Consider the following 17,099-nt stretch of genomic DNA (forward strand, 5'->3'; position numbering starts at 1 on the left):
TAATTTTTATGTGTGTAGATAATTTTATAATCTTTATGTTGTGCCTTAAAAAAAAAGAAAATAAATATATTCAAATATAAATATGAATATATTATATTACATAAATCTTATATAACACTAAAGAAATAAATTATACAATTCATAAAATTACAATTAAAAGATTATTTTATAAAAAAACAAAATATACTATTTATGTATATAATTAAAAGCATCTTTGTTTATTATAACAGATTATAAAATAACTACAAACAAAAATGAATATAATTCGTTGAAATATACATTTTCTCAATTTTTTGTAAACACTGAAGTTTAATTTAGTGGAAAAATATACTTTTTAATTGTTTATCACAAAGTCTTTTTACTTCATCTGTAATAAATATCAAGAAATTAACAACTTGTCAAATATAAAAAAAATAAGTATTTTCTTGGAATATATAAAATGATGTATGAAAAAAAAAATAAATTGAAAGTGTATGCGCACTTTACAAAATAGATACACATACCATCGATCTCAAGAATGCTAGCACTTTTTTGTTGTATAACAACAAAAAATTCTCTTAAATTCGATAACTTTCCAATAACCCAATAATCACTTATAGTTTTAATAATAATCTCGCCGGCTTCTTTTAAACTAAGTAACACAGAAATGTATGATAGTTTTATAATATCAATTTATAATTAAGAAAATTAATAAGGATATAAGATTCTTACCCATTAGTATCATTATATATGTCAGTAATGATTCTTAACACTTCAGGAGTAGTTAGTACATTAGAACACCTTCTATTATCTAAATGTATTGTACTCTTGTAGGCTAGATTAAGTTTATTGAAATATAAATATTTTGTAGACGATTCCGGTGTCACCATTACATGCTTCGCACATTGTTCAGCAACACAACTAACTAATGTAGTTAATTGTGGACCAAGAAAACTGTCTAGACTCTTAAAGAAGTCTATTAATAAATTAGTTTTACCTAAAACAAAGTTAGCATATAATCGACAGTAGTTTATTAAAATTTTTGTATAATTATGATATTTAATTATTTTTATATATATTTTAACATAAGGAATTTGATTTCTTGATAAACTTACTATCAACAAAAAGACATATTGTAGCACTCAATGCACGATAAACAACTAAATACAAAGACACAGGTTTGCTTGAGTAATTAATAAAAACTGTTGGAGATTTCCCTACCAAACTTGGTTCATTAATACTCGAAGGTCCAATAATAAACCTATTGATATAAATGCAGATAATTACAATTTTGTAATATATCAAATAAATTATTGATACATACTTTCCGTAATGAGAACTTGTGAACGGTGATGGAGAATTTCGAGACATTGATCCTCCATGTAATTCTTTTTCTAGATGAGCTGGTAATAATGTACTTACTAAATAATTATATACTACTTGCATATCTTCTGGTTCTAATCCACTCCTAAATATATACGAGAAACCATCTGGTTTTTATTATTTTTATTTGTAAGATAATATCATATATTAAAGTATTTAAACCATTTACCATACAACTTGATCATTGTAAAGAAATGCTGTATATTTAACTTGAGAAAACATTGCTTCTATAAGATTCATAAAGCATTGTACTTGTAAAAATGTGATTTTGTCAAGAGGTAAAAATTGTAAACCTTGAAAAACATCCAAAATATCACTGTTATTTAATTTTAACGATAGCAGGTACTGAAACAAATTTATAGAATAAATTGATTGTAATAACGCAAAATTATAAACATTTCTTGTTAATTGACAGAATTTTTACTTACTCTTGAAAAGAAATGTTCAAGTTTATGTTTTAATAAAGTTATGGAGCCACAATCAGGATCATTGATTATTGTTTCAAAAGAACCCATAAATAATCGGAACATTATATAAGTTTGTTTTAATATAGCTTGACAAACACTACTTGAAATTTCATCATTTTGATATTCCATATATTTGTTACCATCCTTTTCTCTACAAATATATGGTACACCAACAATCTGACGATAAAAACATCAAATATAGACTGTTTATTCGACATCATTAATTAAAATGTTATTTCATGATATCTTACCATTACCATCCAAAAATCTGGCTCTGGTTGATAATAAATTTGTCGAGTTTTATGTGTATGACAATAATCGCATGGTTGGCCAGGATTAAAAGATCTAATTTATCAAGTAAAATGAGAAATAAAAGTAATATAAATTAAATAATTTATTAGACAAAATAATGATGTGTCTTCTGCGTTATACGTACTCTGTAAATTTAATAATTGCTTCGCTGAGACCTATATTTTTTATTTGCACGTCTAATTCTTTTTCTGGGTAATAATAAAGTATTTTTTTCTCCTCCTATATATAAATATGATAATATTTATGAAAATTGTAAAAGTTATATTTATGTAAATTAAGAGTTTCAAATCTATATAATTTATTTGTGTGATATTATGAAATATTTTTAATATTCCTAATCATATTAGCATACTCACTTCGCCTTCTTTTTTTGCGTATGTGCCATTAAAAATATAAAAGTGTTCTAAAGTAATTTCAGGTTTTGATGTCATTTCAATAAATTTTTAATAATTACAATAACGTATATTGAGAGGAAAATCTGAAGAATACATGTACACAACTCTTTTATGATTATTTATTACGACTCTTATTTATTAGACATTTTAATCAATAGCTGAAGTAAACATTGCTAAGTTAATAATTAGATATCAGTAGGTGTCATTTGTTGTAAACACACACTCTCTCTCCCTCTTTCTCTCTAGTAAGTATTCTTATTTAATTGAATGTACTTCGATATGCAGCCACGATTTAATCGAACTATTTAAATCAATGAAAAGAAAAGTTATATCGATAAATCGATTGATAAAAATTTACAAATTATCGCAGCATGAGAATATACTTTTCGTCAATATTTTTATTTTAATTTTTGTAAATAATAAATAGTACATTTAAATTAATTAATGACATATGCTTTTTACAAATCTATGCTACACGTTCGGATTTTCTCGTTTTAATTTTTACTCTTTTATATCGAAATTCGAACTATGCAGTCTCGCTAGGAAAGAGACCGCCTATCACGAGACAGCAGAGGACGCTGTTTTAGCAGCTACTTCAGTCTGCTACTTGCCACGCGCGGTGTCACTAGAAGGATGCTATGGCGCTACATGTGTAAATTATTGTTTATTCGTATTTACTAAGGTATTTATTTTTGTCTCTATACTAGTTTATAATAAAATATTGATTAGATATTAAAATTAAAAAAATAATAAAGATTAGATATGAACCATACAAAATTTGTTTCAATATTTAATGAGGTTATGTGGATGCATTTATGTACAAATATGAAAAAGCATATAACTTGCTGATACATTATATTCACCAATTACATTCATATATTATAATTTTCGTTTATATATATTTCATAATAATAAAAATGATGCACCTGTTGTGTCATTCTCTTCTAGAGAATAAATAAATTTATTACCTATATTACATAATTGTGAAAATTAAGTTTATCGTAAGTAATTCGTTTGGTTTGGAACTATGAAAATTATATTCAGTTTCGCATAAGCAATTTTAGAAGGTATGATGCTTAAGGACGACAACGTTCCAGGAAACGTGGGTATAAACACACTTCCCGAATATGGTACCTATTTAGTAGCCAACAAAGAAACCGTTCCAAGCCCAACCCATATCCTCCATGTGGACAGGAACCATATTTTCTCTACAAACAGTAACAAGTTTTAAGTATGAATAGTTATAAGTAAAGTGACCGCATTGTTATTTTATTTGATTATTTACCTGATCCGTATACCAATAGTATGGTGTAGGATCTATGTTAGCCCGAGAATAGCCTTCTAGTAATTCTTGATAGTCCCAAATACGCATTGAACCGCCTACTATTTCACCTACATTAGGTAAAAGAACATCTACAGACTCTGTAAGTCGCTTATCTTCTGGACAACGCTGCATATAGAATGACTTAATTTCTGCAGGAAAGCGGCAAAGCATAATAGGCTCGTTAATCATGTCCGTCATTTTTCTTTCTGGCATTTCTGGGATATCCTGAAAGGGGTATCATTTAAAACATTACAATCCTCATGTTACTAATTAAATTATCAACACAATCAAATTTGTTATACCTCTCCAAATTCATAGAAAGTTCCATCTTCTTTCGTAATATTGTTAGCTTTCAAAAATTCAATAGCATCGCTATAGTTCATTCGCTTGAATGGTTTTTTGGGTATTTTAAATTCTGGATTTAATTCTTTCACTAAATGACCAAGGGGAGATTGTAATACGCGTTCCACTACATCGCATATCAAATCTTCTAATCGATCAAGTAAGTCATCGAATGTTATAAAAGGACATTCTGCTTCAACATGAGTATACCTACAAGTTTGAAGTATTCATTAAAATATTATTTATAAAATAATATACATTAATATAACAAATATACAAATTATTATTCTTACTCAGCAAGATGTCTTCTTGTCTTTGACTGTTCCGCTCTGTATGATTGAGCAATACAGTAAACGTCTCCCATTGCTGGAATACATGTTTCAAGATAAAGCTGAGAACTTTGAGTCAAATATGCTTCTTCTCTGAAAAAATATATTTACTTAGATTTATTTTCTACACGCAAATTATTTACGAATTTTGTTATATTTGTTATATTGATTTACCCAAAGTAGTCTAATTTAAATAAAGTTGAACCACCTTCTACTTGAGTTTGTACCAATGTAGGAGGTGTTACTTCATAATAGCCTCTTGTTTTATAATGGTCTCTAAATGCTTGAGTTAATACAGATCTCATCATCAGAACGCGTGCCGTCTATACAATAAAATAGTATATTAATATAAAATTAATAATATAATAGAAAATTATCATTGTTACATACATTTTCGCCACGAATCATGATATGTCTGTTATCTAATTGTACATCAGGAAGAGCTTCTTCATTCAAAATGGAATCAGCACCTCCAGGTGGAGCTTCTCCGATCAATTTCCAATAATCAACGCACAATTCATGGCCACCGGGTGCCTATAAGTTATGAATGTTAAGATTTACATTTTTAATTATGAAGAATATTATTTAATAAATTTATGCTTAATATCAATTACGAGGATATAGTAAAAATGAAAATCATACACTTTTTCCTTCAGGCACACATTTTAAAGTTCCAAATAGTTCTACTGATGCTTCAGTAGAAAGTGTCAAGGCATCATAAATTTGACATAGTTTGTCATTTAAAACACATTGTAAGAAACCTGTTCCATCTCTCAGCGTAATGAACATAAGGGCTTTACCTTTGAATGAACAATTTTTGATTAGTGAAAATAAAATTTAATTATATAAATGATATAATTTTGCATACCTTGTCGCCTCAATCTATGCACCCATCCAAATATTTTAATTCTTTTGTCTCTAAAACTGAAAGCTTCATTTATTTTAATCCTCGTTGCCTCTGGAAGACTTTTATCTTCTTCGATGACAATTTCTTTAGCTTCCTGTAAATTTTTTAATCTTTTTTCTTCATCTTCTTGTAGTTTTGCTTGCTTATCCTCGTTCTTATATTGCTCCCTCGTCCATATTTTTTGAATTTTTTTTAACTGAGATTTACTAGCCGGCTCGTATCTCCTTTCACTATCTCGTGAATCTTGGTAAATCAATGGAAAAGGCTCTTTCCCAGCATGTCTCATTGCTTGTAGAATTGTCTTGAAAGGATTTTGTTCAGTACCATCTCCAGTTTCGTCGTTACCGGTTTTTTCAGATGTATAAATTTCTCCTAAAAAGAATGCAAGGGACATTATATACAAGTATACAAATTTTCATCAAATAATTATAATTTAAAATATTTTTATTAAAAGATTATTGCAATAGAAATAGTTATATCTTTTAATATATATCTAAGTAACAGCAATTTGTAATGTTTTACAATATTTTTTAAATACAATCTGCAAATGTGTAAAAAATTGTATCATATCACTAATCATATATCATAGTCATTTTTACCTTATGTTATAACCTTATAAACACATACCTAAAGTTAAGTTGGATAATTTCGGCAATGTTTTATCGGGCATGGTGAACATATAATTGTCCTCCAATTCTCTGCAAAAAACTTAGAAAATAATTTATTATAATTTTATTTTAATTCAAGATGCATAAGAGTACGTATAATCAAGATCAAATCAAATATATTTAAAAGTTAATCTCCTATTTTAAGAATAAAACATATAATATTGTAAATTAAATATTTAAAAAACTAACAATTTTTTAGTTTCGTTTATACTCTTCCAATGAAGTTAATGTATCTTCTGATCCTTTAATTCCTTGGAAGAATCCTGTACATATATTTCTTACTATTAAGCACAGCATGCGCAGTATTCACTTGCCGAGTCAATCTTCCTTTTCCTTATATTTTTTTTTCTTTTTATTAAAAGTTGCCGTAATCTTTGCAGTTTATTGGTCAACAGGCTTTTGATTTCATATGGCTCTTTTCATGTTCACTTATGATACTTTTGTCCAATAACGCATTGTCCAATAGCAGTTGTGGAACAGTAGAGTAAAAGTAGTGGAAGAGAAAGCAAGTAGAAGGTATAGTAAAGTGCAGTCTCACCAGAAATTCTCGTGGTGCATTTCTTTCTCCCTAGAAGCATATTTTTGTTGTATATGTGATTGAAACTATTACAGTTCTGTCATAGTTTGTTGAGTTATATTATGCATAATACGTAAATAACAATATGGATGTTTACGAAAAATCATTAAATATATTAAATTGCTCTCCAACAGCTACAGTAGAGGAGGTTAAGAAAGCTTATCGTAAAAAAGCTTTATTATGCCATCCGGATAAACATCCTGATAATCCTCGTGCCACAGAACTGTTTCATGAAATTTCTAAAGCATTAGAAATATTAACAGATTTATCTGCACGAGCTGCTTATGAAAAATGGCTTGTCGCTAGAGAACAATCTAAACTTCGTACCAAAGAACTTAGTGCTAAGCGACAAAAGTTTAAAGAAGATTTGGAAGCTAGAGAGGAAGCATATAAAAATGCATTGAATAACAAAAGTCCATTAACCGAAGAAGAAGAATTGCAAGCTGAAGTAGATAGATTACAAAGAGAAGGTTCAAAACTATTAGAGGAAGAAATAACCCGTATGAGAGAAGAAATAGAAAAACAAAATCGTTTATCGCAAGAACAAACAGACACAAGTTCAAATTACAGAATTAAAATTAAATGGAAAGCAGCTAGTAATGATGTAAACAATGGAGGATATGACTATGATTCTTTGTATCGTATTCTATATAAGCACGGTGATATTGTTGCGCTTGTTTTTTCAACAAAAAAGGGTAGAGCCATGGTTGAATATAAAAATAAGAAATCTGCTCAAAGTGCAGTACAAATAGAATTTGGTTTTGCAAATAATCCGCTAATACTTGAAGGACTATGGTTAAAAGAAAAATCATCAAGTTTTCCAAAAGAAATTTATAAGCCTCAATATGTACCTAATGTAGAAAACAAAATGTCAGATGAAGATTTTGAAGCTTACGAAGCTCTCGTTTTAAATAATTTAAGGAAAGCCGAAGAAAAGAAAAGGAACTTGAAAACATAAAGAATAAAATATTTATTTTTCTAAACTGTAAAAAGTTAAATATAAGATTTCTTCTATTACTTTTTCATTTAATAGTTTAGATTAATATATTTTAATTAAATGTAGCACAAATATGCATATAATTTAGGTATAAATTTCTTGTGATCTTTTTATTTAATGTACAAAATTTCCCTTTTAAAACATTTTTATTTTATTGTATCCTAATTAGTTTTCTTTTCTTATATATATATATATATATATATATATATATATATANTAGAATGTCTATAAGAATAAGACTTGAAAATGAATGAAAAATAAATATTAGATTGCTAATTGAATCACATTAGATGATTCGCGTGAAAGTAAATGTTTAATTGAAAGTTCTAAATTAAATAAAAACAAAAATATTTCTTAAATTTGTTATATTACGAAAAACAACAAATAAATTCATTTATGCAATGAATAATTTAAAATTTCTTTCAATCTCAAACTTTTTGTAATAATTAACACATAGATATATCAATTTATTCATTTGAACATTAAATCAGAAATTGCAGTCATATTAAATAATATTACGCGTATTAAATTACTCATGAGTAAGCATTATATATTTTTTTGAATATAGAAATTTTAAGATAGTTAAATCACAAATTTGTTATCTTTGGTTGTGTGTCTGTTAGACAACGGTACTTCCGGGATGATTATGTACATAAACTCATACGAATGAAATTGCGGTTTATGTAATCTACATTTCGTATCATAATTTCGTATGAAATACGATGTTTAAATATTGTTTAACTAAATATTTAATAAGTGAATGTTAGACATAGTACTTGTCTGTTACATCTTTGAATGATGTATTCTCGATTAGTTGATTAGTATAGTCGATTAGTGAATGATACATGTGTAGGAGAAATAAATTATCTTCGGAATATTTATATCGATCGATAATAAATTGTAATTAAATGATTCGATGTAAAAGGTAGAATTAGTAGTAAATAATTAAAGGTTATTATCCGATTAACCACGTGACTATGTAAGTGACCGTCAAATTTTGCATTGACTGATTAGATTCGCATACATGTATTCTAGTTTATCAAAGTATTGTGACGTTTAAAGGGCAATGGCGGGGTTATTGATTGCAGGTGAACGTGACCGCGCAAGCTCTGTTTCCTTCAATGAAATGTCGTGCTTGCATATGGAACCGCGAACAAAGATACAACGATAAAAACCTGTGGGTAAAACACCTACAGTTGTGATGATCAAAATGTCATTTAGTTTGACTATTAGTGTATGGCTAATTATTTTTGGTGCCCTAACAAAATTCACCTATGGAGAATTTGAATTTTATCAGGGTAAGTTTTGATAATTGGTTTATTTCCTTTTTCGCATATAACGTGATATGATTATTAGTATGCAACTAATTTAATTAACTGCCTACATTTCGCATTCATATATAATATATATATATATATATATGTATACATATACATATATGTAAAGTGTATATTCTTCCAACTGTTCTTAGTTGTTTAATTTGTTAAATAATTGTGTTTTAACAATGATTAAATTAAAGAGCCCTTGCGATTTAATTAGATTACATATTTGCATGAAGGACGTAGTTCTTTGTAACATCTAAACATTATGTGGTGTTATCTAGAAATGTTAGATAGTTTTATTTCTTACTGATTATATTTGTATTTAGATGCAGTTCCCGAAGCGCCACAAGATATTACCGCTTTAAAACAGTTTGCTGAATACATTACAAATCAAAATCGTAAACAACACATGCATCATTCATATTTACTACCACTTCTGACCTCACAGATTCACAAGAAACATCATTTGGATCTTACCGATCAAGAAAAGCATGAAATTTTTAAGTCATTAAAAGAAAAATTTCATTTCAATGATAGATTGAGAGAAGAAAGATTAACACCATGGAATTACATTTCTCAGATTCAACATAGCGATCTAAAACAGACATTGCCTAAAAACGATTATAATTTCTTATATTATGATACGAATCCGATGCTTAAGAACGTTAAATATTACTTTAATCCTAAACTATCTTATTATAATAAGTTTATAAAAGAAAATCCAAAATACAGGGATATAGATATTGCATATATCCAAGACAAAATGTTTCCAAGAGAATCTCTGTATAATCCAGAAATTGATGATAATGTTAACAAACAAGTTATAGTAAAGAAGTATTTGAATAAAAATAATCTCATGTCTAGAAATAGACAAACAATAGAAGAAAATAAAAGCTTTATACGACAAGTTGAACAAATACAACCTGTTGAACAGATACAACCAGTTGAACAATTACCTAAATTCACATATTATCTTGATGATCCCGATATAAAAGATAAAAATTCATTTGCTATTAAACCTAATGATCCTAGGTATTATAAAGATACCATTTTTAATGTTGGTAAGGTATAACATGTATTTTGATAAATATCGTTTACTTTAGAATGCAAGGAGTAATACTTATTATTTTACATAGATGTTAAAAGTAATGAGGAATATCAAGAGGTGACGTTTGATCCAATAACCAGTACAGAAAATTTATTAGTCGAATCAACTACGGTAAAACAATTAACGGATACAGATATCAAGAAGCACAATGAAATAAAAAATATTAGTGTAGAAACGTTAATGAAAGCAGAACAATCTGAAGAAAATCGTCCTTTTGTTGTTACAATTGCTCAAGATTTAAATAATGATATATATTTTATTGGTAAGATTACTATTAGTAATTGAACAAACTAGAAGTTGCGATTAAATTTGGAAAATATTCTTCAGTGTCAATATCTACGAAATTTTTATTCTAATTATATCCGCTTATTATATATAACATCAACATTTATTTTTAGCTGTTATTGCTGGTTGCAGTGCAGCGGCAATGTTCATTTGTGTATTAATTAGTTTAACGTGGTGCAGGTAATATTTATAGATTTATCTTTTGATAAATTAATGTCAAAGTATTAATGTACTTTAATATATATTTATGTCAGGTTGCAACGTGGAGTAAAAGCAGCTGCTGATATAGAATATCCAGCTTATGGCGTAACAGGTCCAAATAAGGACATATCACCTTCCGAAGACCAAAGACTTGCTCAATCTGCACAAATGTATCATTTCCAACATCAGAAACAACAGATTATCGCTATGGAAAAGTTTGTATTCATATTGTAATTCCATGAAGTTTTATTTAACTTAAGTTTCTCTGCATTTGAAACTGTACCTGCTTATAGTCGTACCTCTGCAACTAGAGATCCAGGGTCTGTATCTGAGGCTGAAAGCGATGAAGAAAATGAAGAAGGTGACTACACTGTCTATGAATGTCCTGGCTTAGCTGCGGTAAGTTATTATTATTCCTTTATTACAATTATTATTATTAGTATTATTATTATTAAAGTGGTTTTGTTTCATTTTTCTTAAAGACTAGTGAAATGGAAGTAAAAAATCCTTTATTTAATGATGAGCCAACTCCAGCTACACCAGTGCATACTAATAAAGAAGAGGACCATATGTAGTTTCAGTAAATTGCAGCCAAATTTACTTTTAAAATCTTCTGTGGTGCTTAGCTCATTGTTAATGTACCATATCAAAAATAGCTATCTGTATTAAAGGTACAAAATTTTATTATTATTATTATTAATATTATTATTAATTTTATTATTATATGGGGATATCCATAAGAAAATATTTTAATGAAAACAAACGTACGAAATATGATTGCAGTTTTTAAAGCAAAGATTTTTATATGATCATTTTTTTTTTATTTTTATTTAAAACATATCTTTTTCTCTATGACATAAATAGTATATATTTTCATAACGAGAGATGATTCAATACGACTATACAGCAAGCTTTACACAGAATGTTGCATTTTATGTTGCATTTTATGTTGCATTTTATGTTGCATTTATATTACAAAATATTACATACAGAAATAAGATTCTTTATTGCATTTATTTTCATTGAAGTATTGTGATTATTTGTAAATTATTTTATTCATATATTATAACATTTTATAATTTAATTCTGTATGGAAATTTTTTGAGAACTATGCGCATTCATGTATTAATATATAAAACGAACAAAATGCAAGAGTATTAGTCCAATATAAGACAGAATTACGACTATGAATAGAAATAAGTACTTGATTTATATTACGGGATTTATAAAATTTACTATTTTTAATTTTTTTTAATTTTCTATGATCAATAAGCACTTATATAAATGAATTAATTCAATGCTATTTGCATGTATTTCTTATGATTGTTATAATAGAGATGGAAATCTAATATGTGCAAATTATAAAATGAAAGAAGGCATATACGATATAAATTATAACAACAACGTGCAGGGTAATTCCTAAGTCATACATTAATTTATAATCAAAGATCTTAAACATAACTGGATCATACAAATTTTTTGGTTAGCTTTTTTATTATAGTGCGATGTATGATGTATGCTCCATAAATGATTGTTTCTTTTTTTTGTAAGTTTATTTATTTTTTATTTTTGATACTGCAAATACAATATTTCCGAAAGTAATAGTAATCGTATAATACACGTATAAAAAAAGAAGTACTTTTTGAAAGTATTTATCAAAATATTAAAGTTAGGAGTACAATGGAGTCCATGGAGAAATTAAATTTATAATTTTTGCATTTATATTATCTATGTGCTATAAATCGTGCAATGTGTTAGTAAATGCAAATATTTTTTTAACAAGCTTGTAATTTTGCAGAGCTCTATTTTTCACAAATATTCCCTATATTCCTGAAACTAATAACTAATGCCATGAAATAGAAAAGAATATTTTTGAAACTTATTTTTTAAGTTATTATATTACCAAAAAAGAAAAATAACTAGTCAAAGCTTAGTATAATATTTACTTCGTACATTTATTTTATATACTTACAATTATTTAAACAATTTTCAAAGATTGTAATGTCTATTGTTTAAATTATTGAATATATTAAAATCAAAGCTTAAAAGATAACAAATGATCTTAATTTATTATAAAGTTAATATAATAATTAACTATTTTCATTTATCTCGTTAATTCATATAAATTATTTAAAATTATAATACTGATTTGATAATGAAACTTTGGTTTACATCTGAAATGAAATATATGAGAATAATTTATTATTATTTAATATATATAATATAGCACTTGTTGCTAAAAAAACAAAAATATTTTATTTTTATATAAACGGATTGTTAGCTGTATAGAGAGTTTATAAGATAAATACTATATTGCTATTCTTATTAATTTTATAGCATGAAAAAGAATTGTCATTATTATATATATACATATATATTTTACCATATTAAATTATTTGCATTTGAATAAATTATAATGTTAAAACTAAACTCAACCATGGAGGGCACTAACTCTAGAACACTTACTAAAGTTAAACTTCTTAAAAAATAATACATCACATACAAGAACAAATGATTTATTCAATAAAATATCTATCATTGTATTTAATATGTAAACATTATGTGTTGCAGCATGGGTCTAAATTTGTACTCCTCTAATCTCTTTAGAATCTTTTAATATGTATTAATAAATGTAATACTATATATATACATACAAAGATACTATACGTGGTCAATCTCTATACAAATGAATTTTTCAGTTTTATTATTATTTCATTAAACTACGATCTCATTTTTCTTCGTATATATATATACATACATACATATATATGGTGTGTTAATATTGTTCAATGGAATATGACATTAAAGTTAGATTTGCAAATATAAATTTAAATATTCTCATTACAATATTTTATGTTGCAAAGTATATATAAAATATAAAGATATTGTTCGACAAGTTTATAAATAAATTATATCATAATTAATATTATTTGCTCTTCCACTATGTAATGTTAATTACAAAACATATGTAACATGTTTTTATTTTAGTAAATAAATTTTTTCATTTCATAAAACGGAATTCAAATAACATATTATAATATTAAATCGAATGTTTTTTGTGTTTTGTACTTTGTATGAATCACATACAATTTTATTTATTAAAATGACGTTTTTTATTATTATAACAACTCGCATAGAAAATATAGCGAACTTAAACTAACTGGTTCATATATAATATATATAATATAAAACTATGTTAATACTTCATTAGATAATTAATGATCTCAGAACAACTGTATTAAAGTTTGCAATGGAATAGTGTATGGCACAAAAATATACGCAGAACATTGTATTAATATAAAATTATCAAAAAAGAAAAGGAGGTTGTGTGAAATATGCTACGCATTAAATAGCTTATGCATTTTTATTGTTCTTTAGTTGGACTCCACGTTAAGTAATCGAGTTTAGTTGCTGCTTGATATTCTTTTACTAAATTTTCAACAACAGCTCTTGAACTATCCAGTTCGTCAAGATTTTCTTCAAACATTTTTTCTTTTCTAAACTGTTCTAAGAACGCTTCTCGTTTACGTAATTTGTCATACTGTTGTAATGCTCGATCAAAAAGCTGAAATAGTATACATAAATAATGAATGCTATCAATCCACAGATTTTAATAATTTATATAATTCTCAGTATATTCATATCCATTTGATTTCTATCCTTTGATTAAGAGTGTTATTCAAGTATACTTACCGATGATATGTTAGTATGATTGGCTAACATTAAACCTGATACACGATGTGTACTTTGTATATATGGTGATTTTCTAGAAAGAGCAACTTGTATACTAGCAGGTCCCCATGGTATAAATTGTGCTAACTTTCGTTCTCTTATTCTTTGCAAAGATTTATGCACTTGTGTGGGATCGACTTCACCCTATTTAAACAGATCGCTATTAATTTTGTTTGTGTATAATTCTAATCTTGTATTTCTATAATAAAAATACAAGATCATGATTGAACTGCTGGTATTTTTAATAAATAATCGTTCTATATTATTGAAGGATAATACATATATCGATATAAATTTACCTGTATAATGTTTAAAATAGATATGTAGCAGTGAGCAGCATTTCTATCTAATGCAGCAGAAACCATCATGTTCTTTGGTTGCAGTAAACGTCGCATCACATCCAAAACAGATGTTTTCCTTACAGATGCACCCTGTTATCATATACATATATAAAAGATATAAATAACTTCAAAATATATTCGTATATTTTTGATTTATTTTGTATAAGCTATTAATTAATGTGATAAAAAATCGAATTTAACTATGCACTTAATATAATATTTACATGTACCTCCTGGTCTGTAGTAATAGGTGTATATCCTGTCATTAAAAAGTGTAGACGTGGTGTTGGTATCAATGGAGCAATTAAGCTAACTAAATCATTATTCATATATGAAGGGTACCTATAAAACATTGTATATGAAATATATCCGAAGTGAGCATAAATCAAAATACAGCTCAACGTACAGAATATATATGAATAAATAAATGAGCAAAAAGATACCTAAGCGTTGTGGTGCTAACAGACATTATTGTAGATACAAGTTTGTTAATTTGTGTGAAAGTAGGATTCTGTATATGCAATCTGTCTGATGCAATTCTATTCAAAGCTGTATTGTCCAAGACGACAACACAATCCGCGCAATGAGTTAATCTTTTTAGCGTTAGTAAAGAATTGTATGGCTGTACCACAACATCGCTAAAAAAGAGACACGATAATAATATAAAACTAACATAATCATACTTAGTATATTATTTAGATATTGTAACTATATATATATATACATCCTAGTAACCTTATTTCATCCTGATTTGGAAAAACGCTATATGTTTCGATCAATTTTTTTGGAAATCTGTCAGCAAGAGATTCCAACATAAAAGATCCCATACCAGAACCAGTACCGCCTGCTATAGAATGACAAAAAACAAAACCCTGAAATAAACATACGCACGTATATTTATATATCTTTTAAATATATTTATACGTTAATTATTAAATTGTGTGTGTGTATACCTCTAAACTATCACTTCCATCTGCTTCTCTATCTAAAATATCAAAAATTTCTTCTTGTAATTTTTCTCCTTGATGATAGCCAGAAGCCCAATTGTTACCAGCTCCTCCACCATGTTTCGATAAATATATATTTTCTGGATTATAGAGCTGAATAGTTAGAAGATTAGTAAAATATTATTTGAAATATAGAAATATATGTACGAATTATTTGTATGAACTAGTTATATTATTAGAAATTTACTTTTGAATATGGAGAATTCATAATGGTATGAATTACTCTAGGTTCTAAATCTAATAATACAGCTCTTGGTATATAATGTTCATCATCTGATTGATAAAAAAATACATCTTTTCTGTCGGTTCCATCTATAGCATAATCTTCTAAAATTCCTTCTGGACTGATGCCATGCTCTGCACATAATCTTTTCCAAAATTCAAATCCAACTGAAATCAAATATAAACATGAAATAATATTAAATTTATTTATCAAAAATATGATACGAGATTAACAGCATATAACAAACATAGTTAAGTATTTTAAGTAATGCAAGAAACTGATTCAATGTTCGTTTTAAAGTTTACATAATATTGAAATATAATCATTGTTTAATTTCCAAAACTCTTTAGTGTAATATCTTGTAGACTATGTTACACATAATGTCATTATAATAGTATATTAATATATGTTTTATTATGTGAAATGACGTATTCCTTACTTTGATTGCCACATTGGCCAAGTTGAAGTGTTATCATTTCACATGGCATTTTAATTGTAGAAAAATTAGCTTTCAATCTGAAACGTCAAAAAAGATATTTGAATCTTATAATATTGATCAAAAAATAAACAGAACACACATTTGATATAGACAAGAAAGTATATAGATTAAATATATTATCAACGGATAAATATGAATTTAAAATGTAACAGGATTGCATATACAGGAATCTACATTATTAACAGCGATAATTTGTTTTCAGAATCTTTGTGAATACTTTACAAATTTACATATTTTAATATTCTTTCTTTGATACAAAATTATTCGAAAGAAATAAAAAATAATTAATAACGATCAGACAATATTCATGTCAATAAATTTCATAAAAACATAGCATAACTTAATAATAATGCATTTCAATTTAAAATTAGCGCCAAAATATATTTTATTTTTCTAAAAGCGAATTATCCCTGTCGGTAATTCAAATTCGTATAGATAAAATCTTGTTAAATGTCGCATGTACATTTATCTGTTGATAGTATTTTAATTTAAATAATTTACTTTTTTAAAGTAAAACTTAATAGGCGATGGTAATGATAACAATTTTATGAAATAATGTGAAAAAAGGGGAACATAGAGGTAGATAGGGAGAGGGAGAGAGAGAGAGCGAATCAACAATTGATGTGTGCATTGTATGATGTGTGCATTGTATGTATGTGTGCATTGTATGTATGTGTTGTGTGTGTGTGTGTGTGTGCAGT

General features: G+C 26.8%; 5 protein-coding genes across 7 annotated transcripts; 2 read left to right on the top strand and 3 right to left on the bottom strand.

Moving 5' to 3' along the window:
- Nucleotides 1-187: 187 nt before the first annotated feature.
- On the bottom strand, nucleotides 188-2,843 carry LOC106788323 (vacuolar fusion protein CCZ1 homolog). The gene is made up of 10 exons (XM_014751488.1): nucleotides 2,498-2,843; nucleotides 2,266-2,360; nucleotides 2,081-2,174; nucleotides 1,791-2,006; nucleotides 1,532-1,707; nucleotides 1,304-1,447; nucleotides 1,095-1,240; nucleotides 712-976; nucleotides 504-631; nucleotides 188-367 (listed from the first exon to the last, which is right to left on the bottom strand). The coding sequence occupies exons 1-10, from the start codon at nucleotides 2,570-2,572 to the stop codon at nucleotides 315-317; spliced, it is 1,392 nt and encodes a 463-aa protein (XP_014606974.1). The 5' UTR covers nucleotides 2,573-2,843; the 3' UTR covers nucleotides 188-314.
- Nucleotides 2,844-3,376: 533 nt separating this feature from the next.
- Nucleotides 3,377-6,441, bottom strand: LOC106788309 (asparagine--tRNA ligase, cytoplasmic). Of its 2 annotated transcripts, none has more exons than XM_014751465.1 (10): nucleotides 6,296-6,441; nucleotides 6,066-6,146; nucleotides 5,400-5,810; nucleotides 5,174-5,331; nucleotides 4,922-5,065; nucleotides 4,706-4,854; nucleotides 4,496-4,624; nucleotides 4,163-4,412; nucleotides 3,822-4,085; nucleotides 3,377-3,744 (listed from the first exon to the last, which is right to left on the bottom strand). In XM_014751465.1, exons 2-10 carry the CDS (start codon nucleotides 6,115-6,117, stop codon nucleotides 3,613-3,615), a joined length of 1,689 nt encoding a protein of 562 aa, XP_014606951.1. In that variant the 5' UTR covers nucleotides 6,118-6,146; nucleotides 6,296-6,441; the 3' UTR covers nucleotides 3,377-3,612. The 2 variants fall into 2 exon arrangements, with proteins under 2 accessions (XP_014606951.1, XP_014606953.1); XM_014751467.1 differs by having other exon boundaries at nucleotides 6,066-6,136; nucleotides 6,296-6,422.
- Nucleotides 6,442-6,627: 186 nt separating this feature from the next.
- LOC106788312 (dnaJ homolog subfamily C member 17) lies at nucleotides 6,628-7,662 on the top strand. Its single transcript, XM_014751471.1, has one exon. It carries the CDS (start codon nucleotides 6,769-6,771, stop codon nucleotides 7,639-7,641), a length of 873 nt encoding a protein of 290 aa, XP_014606957.1. The 5' UTR covers nucleotides 6,628-6,768; the 3' UTR covers nucleotides 7,642-7,662.
- Nucleotides 7,663-8,401: 739 nt separating this feature from the next.
- On the top strand, nucleotides 8,402-11,286 carry LOC106788310. 2 transcript variants are annotated; one of them, XM_014751469.1, is made up of 8 exons: nucleotides 8,402-8,659; nucleotides 8,769-8,978; nucleotides 9,329-10,063; nucleotides 10,139-10,372; nucleotides 10,509-10,575; nucleotides 10,650-10,811; nucleotides 10,908-10,995; nucleotides 11,079-11,286. In XM_014751469.1, the coding sequence occupies exons 2-8, from the start codon at nucleotides 8,882-8,884 to the stop codon at nucleotides 11,169-11,171; spliced, it is 1,476 nt and encodes a 491-aa protein (XP_014606955.1). In that variant the 5' UTR covers nucleotides 8,402-8,659; nucleotides 8,769-8,881; the 3' UTR covers nucleotides 11,172-11,286. The 2 variants fall into 2 exon arrangements, with proteins under 2 accessions (XP_014606955.1, XP_014606954.1); XM_014751468.1 differs by having other exon boundaries at nucleotides 8,582-8,659; nucleotides 10,890-10,995.
- Nucleotides 11,287-12,366: 1,080 nt separating this feature from the next.
- On the bottom strand, nucleotides 12,367-16,507 carry LOC106788311 (tubulin gamma-1 chain). Its single transcript, XM_014751470.1, has 9 exons — nucleotides 16,339-16,507; nucleotides 15,864-16,066; nucleotides 15,623-15,769; nucleotides 15,405-15,541; nucleotides 15,113-15,307; nucleotides 14,900-15,011; nucleotides 14,628-14,759; nucleotides 14,290-14,472; nucleotides 12,367-14,161 (listed from the first exon to the last, which is right to left on the bottom strand). Exons 1-9 carry the CDS (start codon nucleotides 16,385-16,387, stop codon nucleotides 13,961-13,963), a joined length of 1,359 nt encoding a protein of 452 aa, XP_014606956.1. The 5' UTR covers nucleotides 16,388-16,507; the 3' UTR covers nucleotides 12,367-13,960.
- Nucleotides 16,508-17,099: the final 592 nt, after the last annotated feature.

Source organism: Polistes canadensis, unplaced genomic scaffold (assembly GCF_001313835.1).
Source record: "Polistes canadensis isolate GaletaPanama2010 unplaced genomic scaffold, ASM131383v1 scaffold_134, whole genome shotgun sequence".
Taxonomy (NCBI): Eukaryota; Metazoa; Arthropoda; class Insecta; order Hymenoptera; family Vespidae; genus Polistes; species Polistes canadensis.

What these genes read in the sequence shown, in the direction of transcription:
- LOC106788323 (XM_014751488.1), bottom strand. Translation starts at nt 2,572, where the DNA reads ATGACATCAAAACCTGAAATTACTTTAGAACACTTTTATATTTTTAAT. An exon ending in GCAATTATTAAATTTACAGA is followed by an intron (nt 2,175 to 2,265) that starts GTACGTATAACG and finishes TTGATAAATTAG; the next exon opens with ATCTTTTAATCCTGGCCAAC. An exon ending in TAGCATTCTTGAGATCGATG is followed by an intron (nt 368 to 503) that starts GTATGTGTATCT and finishes TATTTATTACAG; the next exon opens with ATGAAGTAAAAAGACTTTGT.
- LOC106788309 (XM_014751465.1), bottom strand. Translation starts at nt 6,117, where the DNA reads ATGTTCACCATGCCCGATAAAACATTGCCGAAATTATCCAACTTAACT. An exon ending in TCATGATTCGTGGCGAAAAT is followed by an intron (nt 4,855 to 4,921) that starts GTATGTAACAAT and finishes TTTATTGTATAG; the next exon opens with ACGGCACGCGTTCTGATGAT. An exon ending in CTTTCTATGAATTTGGAGAG is followed by an intron (nt 4,086 to 4,162) that starts GTATAACAAATT and finishes TACCCCTTTCAG; the next exon opens with GATATCCCAGAAATGCCAGA.
- LOC106788311 (XM_014751470.1), bottom strand. Translation starts at nt 16,387, where the DNA reads ATGCCATGTGAAATGATAACACTTCAACTTGGCCAATGTGGCAATCAA. An exon ending in TGGCCAATGTGGCAATCAAA is followed by an intron (nt 16,067 to 16,338) that starts GTAAGGAATACG and finishes ATTTGATTTCAG; the next exon opens with TTGGATTTGAATTTTGGAAA. An exon ending in ATCATACTAACATATCATCG is followed by an intron (nt 14,162 to 14,289) that starts GTAAGTATACTT and finishes ATACTATTTCAG; the next exon opens with CTTTTTGATCGAGCATTACA.
- LOC106788312 (XM_014751471.1), top strand. Translation starts at nt 6,769, where the DNA reads ATGGATGTTTACGAAAAATCATTAAATATATTAAATTGCTCTCCAACA.
- LOC106788310 (XM_014751468.1), top strand. Translation starts at nt 8,882, where the DNA reads ATGATCAAAATGTCATTTAGTTTGACTATTAGTGTATGGCTAATTATT. An exon ending in TAATGATATATATTTTATTG is followed by an intron (nt 10,373 to 10,508) that starts GTAAGATTACTA and finishes ATTTATTTTTAG; the next exon opens with CTGTTATTGCTGGTTGCAGT. An exon ending in CAGATTATCGCTATGGAAAA is followed by an intron (nt 10,812 to 10,889) that starts GTTTGTATTCAT and finishes ACCTGCTTATAG; the next exon opens with TCGTACCTCTGCAACTAGAG.